Source organism: Phaseolus vulgaris, chromosome 7 (genome assembly GCF_051622355.1).
Source record: "Phaseolus vulgaris cultivar YP4 chromosome 7, ASM5162235v1, whole genome shotgun sequence".
Taxonomy (NCBI): domain Eukaryota; kingdom Viridiplantae; phylum Streptophyta; class Magnoliopsida; order Fabales; family Fabaceae; genus Phaseolus; species Phaseolus vulgaris.
Genome location: NC_143504.1, coordinates 39,977,550 through 39,983,281, shown reverse-complemented (window position 1 = coordinate 39,983,281; position 5,732 = coordinate 39,977,550). Strand labels below are relative to the sequence as shown.

The following is a 5,732-nucleotide window of genomic DNA, read 5'->3' as shown; positions in this document are numbered from 1 at the left end:
ACCCTTCAAGCGCTAGAGAAAGAGGTCGCCTCCCTGAAAGAGGAGAAGGAGAGGTTGGCACGCCATAGGGAACGTCAAGAGAAGGCCTACAAGGTCTCCTTGAAGGTGGCCCAAAAGTCCAAGGAGGAGGCTAACAAGCGACTACATGAGGTGGGGCAGGCGCATGCTGAACTCCTTAACCAAGTTGTGCCCCTCCAAGTGAAGGTTGCGGATCTTGAAGACGCGGCAAAGGCTTCTGAGGCACAACAGAAAAAAACTTGAAGCCCACTGTGTTGACCGGGAGCAAAAGCTTGGGAAAACTGAAGGGGAGCTAGCTGCGAAGATCGAAGCTTTCAACCTTCTCCAAGCTGAAAATGGAAAACTCCAAGCTGATGTTAACAAGCTTCAGGTGGAGAAGGAATTCCTGGATAAGTAGCTAGCCACCCAGAACTCCAAGATTGAAGAATTGGAGAAGTCCAACAAGGAACTGCTCGATGACATGGCTGGCACGTTTGAGGAGGGGTTTAAAGAGGCTCTGGCCCAAGCCACGTGCGAAAACCCAGGGATTGACACCTCAAATTGTGACCCCGACAACCAGATCGTCGATGGGAAGGTGGTGCCCCTCGACCTTGGGGAATGAACAGTACTTAATAGATTTCCATCTTTCTTGTAAATTTGTATTTACAATATTTGAACTTATCTGTAATTGTGACATCTAACTTTATTTATTTAAATTTCATTCGACCCTTATCTTTACATTCTCGTTCGCCTTTATCTTCTCTTGCACCTTTATCTGCTTCTGCTTTCTTTACTATATCAAAGGCGTAACTGGTGTTTACCTCCGATGTATCGCTTCGTCATTTTGCCTTTAACTCTTTAGGTAGCACGTGACTTTCTCTTTTACTTTCCCCTTCTAAGTTGTGACACATACCCTTCTCTTGCTCTGTTTGCTTCAAAACTTCTCTTGGGTCCTAAGGCGCTTACTGCCAAAGGTATTGCTAGCTTTGTCATAGCTTAGGATGAGAAAGGGTCTCGTCTCTTCTATGGCCTCGACATCGCCCAAGGGCGAGGGAGGGCTTTATCTCTTCCTCTGTGGCCTCGACATCGCTCGAAGGCGAGGAGGGCTTATCTTATCTGTACTGGGTGTCCACGCTCGAGAAGAGACCTGCTGGACGCGAGGTCGTATCGTCCTCAGCGTGTCTAAACACTTGGGACAAAGTCACGCTTTTGGTGCCCTCGCCCTTGGAGAGGCCTATTACAGCAGCGTCGTATCGTCCACGGGGTGTCTAAACACCAAGGCAACTTAGCCCTTATCTCTGCGCGCTTGGGGCCCACGCTTGAGGAGAGGCCTGCCCGGGGGTAGTGCCATTTCGTCCTCAGGGTGTCTGAAAACACCAAGGCGGTCAGTGTTCTTGGTGCCCACACCCAGGGAGAGGCGTGTGGGAAACATCACCGTATCGTCCCTGGTGTGTCTAAACACCAAGATAACCAGGGATTTTGGTGATTACGCCTAAGGAGAAGGTTTCCGGAAGGATGGCGCTTCTCCTCAAGTGCGTGTATCTGCACTAAGTGACCTGGTTCTCCACTGCATCGAAACTTCTTACTATCTGATGCCCACGCCCCCCGCTACTTCCATGCGAGGTGTCTAAACATCAGACACCGGGGCTAGCTATTCCTACCTGAGGAGGGGGCGTCCCGAAGGAATCCCTTAACCCCTCCTCAGGGACTAGACACCCGGATTTTAACTTTACTGTACGTACCTTGCTAATGTGTTGATCTCTGCGCACGAGCATGTGCTCCCTTTACTTGCTTTGATTTTGACGCTCGCTCCCTTATCTGGCAATGCCTTAACCTGGCGACGCCTACGCCTGGCGACGCCTACGCCTGGCGACGCCTACGCCTGGCGACGCCTACGCCTGGCGACGCCTACGCCTGGCGACGCCTACGCCTGGCGACGCCTACGCCTGGCGACGCCTACGCCTGGCGACGCCTACGCCTGGCGACGCCTACGCCTGGCGACGCCTACACCTGGCGACGCCTACGCCTGGCGACGCCTACGCCTGGCGACGCCTACGCCTGGCGACGCCTACGCCTGGCGACGCCTACGCCTGGCGACGCCTACGCCTGGCGACGCCTACGCCTGGCGATTGAGTCTCTGTTTTGTTTCTTAATCTTTGCTCTTAAATCGTGTGGGAGGGAAAACTGAGATAAAGTTTTCTTGAACTTCTTTTTTACTTGGGTGACCTCATTAAAAAACTCCCGAGAGGGAAAAAGAGTGTCCCCTTTACAACTGTGTGCTTCATAATTTTCAACTGAAATAAAATTTTAAATTGGTCGCATTCCAGCTGCGTGGGATGGGGCCCCCTTCTAGAGTTTCTAACTTATACGAACCATTTCCCTTGGCTTCGGTTACTCTGAAGGGTCCGGTCCATTTGGGAGACAACTTGTTCTTCAACTCATAAGGATGAGCCTTCCGCATGACCAAGTCAGCTACTTGGAACTGTCGCGGTTTCACCTTAGAGCTATATTGATGCTCCACTCTCCTCTTCACAGCTTCAGCCTTTATCCTTGCTTCCTCTCTGGCCTCGTCCAATAGGTCTAGATTTACCCTTCTTTCCTCATTGGACTCCTCTGTCACAAAGCTCAGAAAGCGGGGTGAACTCTCGTGAATCTCCACCGGGATCATGGCGTCTGACCCATATACCAAGTTGAACGGCGACTCCATGGTGGAAGATTGAGGCGTGGTGTGGTAAGCCCACACGATCCTTGGTACTTCTTCTGCCCACGCCCCTTTAGCTTTCTCAAGCCTTCGCTTCAATCCCCTCAGCAAAACTCTATTTGCTGATTCTACCTGCCCATTCGTCTGGGGTGTTCGACTGATGCAAACACCTGCTTGATTCCTACTTTTGCACACAGCTTCCACAACTGTTGGCTCGCAAACTCAGTGCCATTATCTGAGATGAGACGCCTTGGCACCCCGAAACGACACACAATGTTCTTCCAAACAAAGTGTTGTACCTTGTGCGCAGTGGTCTGTGCCACTGGTTCTGCCTCTATCCATTTCGTGAAGTACTCGATGGCGACTATCAAATACTTCATCTGCCTTATCGCCAGAGGGAAAGGCCCCAGAATATTGATTCCCCATGTGTGGAAGGGCCATGGGCTGTAAATCGATATCATTTCCTCTGGAGGTGCCTTATGCCAGTCTGCATGCATCTGGCACTGCTTGCATCGCTGGGCGTATCTTACACAATCCTCCTTCACCGAAGGCCAATAAAACCCTGCGCGAATCACCTTGGAAGCCAATGATCTTCCCCCCACGTGGCTTCCGCAAATCCCCTCGTGAAGCTCTGACATGATCCTCGTACACTCGTCGCCACTCACACATGTCAGAATTTGATGCGTGAACCCATGCCTAAATAGTACTCCATCAACGAGAGTGTACCTTGCAGAGTTCTTCTTTATCCTCTTTCCTTCTCCAGGCTCCGCTGGGAGAATCCCATCTACAATGTATCGCCTATAAGGCGTCATCCACGTGTCGCCTTCCTCCAAGGCACATACTTCTCTCCTTCGGACGAGGCCGCGTAGGTGCTGATGCGGGGTGTCCTCGCCGTATCTTGAATCAAAGAGCGATGGCTCCTTGGCTTTCCTCTTGCTGCGCTAATGTGAAGAACGTCCACCCTGTTCTCTGCCACAAACTTTTGAGACGTTTTGAGCGTCTCTTAGATGACTGTCCTCTTCCTTCCCCCCTTGCCTGAGCTGGCCAGCTTGGCGAGCAGGTCAGCTCTGGCATTTTGCTCTTTAGGACATGCACCAGCTCAAACGTAGCGAAAGCTCCCTTCAACACTTAGACATACTTTAGATATGCTGCCATCTGCAGATCCTTTGCCTGATACTCCCCAGTCACTTGCCCTGTGACCAACTGTACTCAGCTTGGTTATTGCTTGCTCTGAAGGCGAAACGTAGGGCTTGCTCGATCAACACCCCGTTAGGCCCCTCCAAGATTATTCCCGCACCACTCCCCTATTGATTGGAGGACCCATCCACTGAGAGCATCCACTGTGATCCTAACTCCCCCTCTTGAGGGCCTCCTCCTGGTGAGAGCTCTGCGACGATATCTGCGTAGACTTGTCCTTTGATGGATCCCCTAGGTTCGTACTGGATATCAAACTCTGACAGGTCCACCGCCCAGCGAACCATCCTTCCAGCTTGATGGAGATCACATAAGAGAGGCTTTTATTAATGAAGGAAGAGGTCATTCACCCACACATTTGAAGTTCTTCCTTCTAGTCTTCTCAAATATTAAAGAAGAATTAAAATAAAGAGAGGTCCAAGCCTAAAGCCAAAAGAGAACTCAAGAATAGGCTTCAATTAATATCTCTCTTTATAGTTTCTTTTGTATAAATTTGTAAATAATATAGAATAGTGTTTAGGTAGGTTCAAAGAGGGAAACCTAAAGACACCTCTTATGTAAAGGCATCTTTAGATATTAGTTTTAGAACATTCTAGTAGATTGACCCTTCAAGTGCCTATTCCCTTTCCAACTCAAGTTGATTCCATAAAATGTCAAAGAATCATCTATATCTTGCTATTGGAATCATATGACAGCTACATCTGGCTTCTGAAGCACTTTCTGAATGGGGAGGTTTGTCATCACCACCACTGTGAAACTGTGAAAATAGTGGTGGAGCCTCCTGGCCGAGAACACTACTGCCAACGCCGCCTTCTCCAACGACTGGTACCTCAACTCTGGGCCTTGTAAAGCCTTGCTTACAAAGTAGATGGGCCTCTGCACTTGATCCTGCTCCTGGACCAGCACAGAACTGATAGCCCACTCAGTCACAGTGAAGTACAAACGAAAGGGGACGCTTGCCCGTGGCTTGCAAAGCACTGGTGGCATCGCCAAGTACTCCTTTAGCTTGAGGAATGTTGCTTCGCACTCATCTGTCCATGTAAAACGGCTATTCCTCTTAAGGCACTAAAAATAGGGGTGGCCCTTCTCACCTCCGGCAGATACGAACCGTGACAAAGTTGCCATCCGCCCAGTAAGCTGCTGTACTTCTTTCACTGAGGTTGGGCTCCTCGTGGCGATGATAGTTGCGCACTTGTCAGGGTTCGCCTCTATCTCCCTCTCAGTGAGAATAAATCCTAAGAACTTCCCCGCCTCAACGCCAAAAACACATTTTTCCAGGTTTAACTTGAGGCAGTACTTGGCTGTGGTGGCAAACAGCTCCTCCAGGTCATGGGGGTGTCACCCTCTTTCCTGAGAGGTCACCACCATGTCATCAACATAGGCGTGCACGTTTCTCCCCAGCATAGGCGCAAGGACCTTGTCTATTAGTCTCTGGTAGGTGGCGCTTGCGTTCTTCAGCCCAAATGGCATCACCTTGTAGCAGTAACTGCACGTCTCCGTCATGAACACCGTTTTGTTCTGATCCCTTGGATGCATTTTTATCTGATTGTACCCCGAAAATGTGTCTAAGAAACTCAGCATCTTGCACCCTGAGGCGCTATCCACCAATGCGTCGATGCTAGGTAAGGGGGAATCTTTAGGGCACGCCTTGTTTAAGTCCGTGAAGTCGACGCACATTCTCCACTTTCCGTTCGCCTTCTTCACCAAGACGACGTTGGCCAGCCACTCATGGTATTGTATCTCCCTGATGTGTCAAGCATTTAGCAATTTTTGCGTTTCTTCCTTCACGACCAGGCACCTCTCTTCGTTGAACTTCCTCCTCCTCTGTCGTATAGGGCGA

General features: G+C 50.2%; 1 protein-coding gene across 1 annotated transcript; it reads right to left on the bottom strand.

Annotated features, from left to right (window-relative positions):
• Positions 1-310: 310 nt before the first annotated feature.
• Positions 311-2,704, bottom strand: LOC150025895 (uncharacterized). The gene is made up of 2 exons (XM_090304805.1): positions 2,361-2,704; positions 311-347 (listed from the first exon to the last, which is right to left on the bottom strand). The coding sequence occupies exons 1-2, from the start codon at positions 2,702-2,704 to the stop codon at positions 311-313; spliced, it is 381 nt and encodes a 126-aa protein (XP_090160931.1).
• Between the last annotated feature and the right edge of the window lie 3,028 nt (positions 2,705-5,732).

What these genes read in the sequence shown, in the direction of transcription:
- LOC150025895 (XM_090304805.1), bottom strand. Translation starts at nt 2,704, where the DNA reads ATGGAGTCGCCGTTCAACTTGGTATATGGGTCAGACGCCATGATCCCG. An exon ending in AAGGGAAATGGTTCGTATAA is followed by an intron (nt 348 to 2,360) that starts GTTAGAAACTCT and finishes TTCCATTTTCAG; the next exon opens with CTTGGAGAAGGTTGAAAGCT.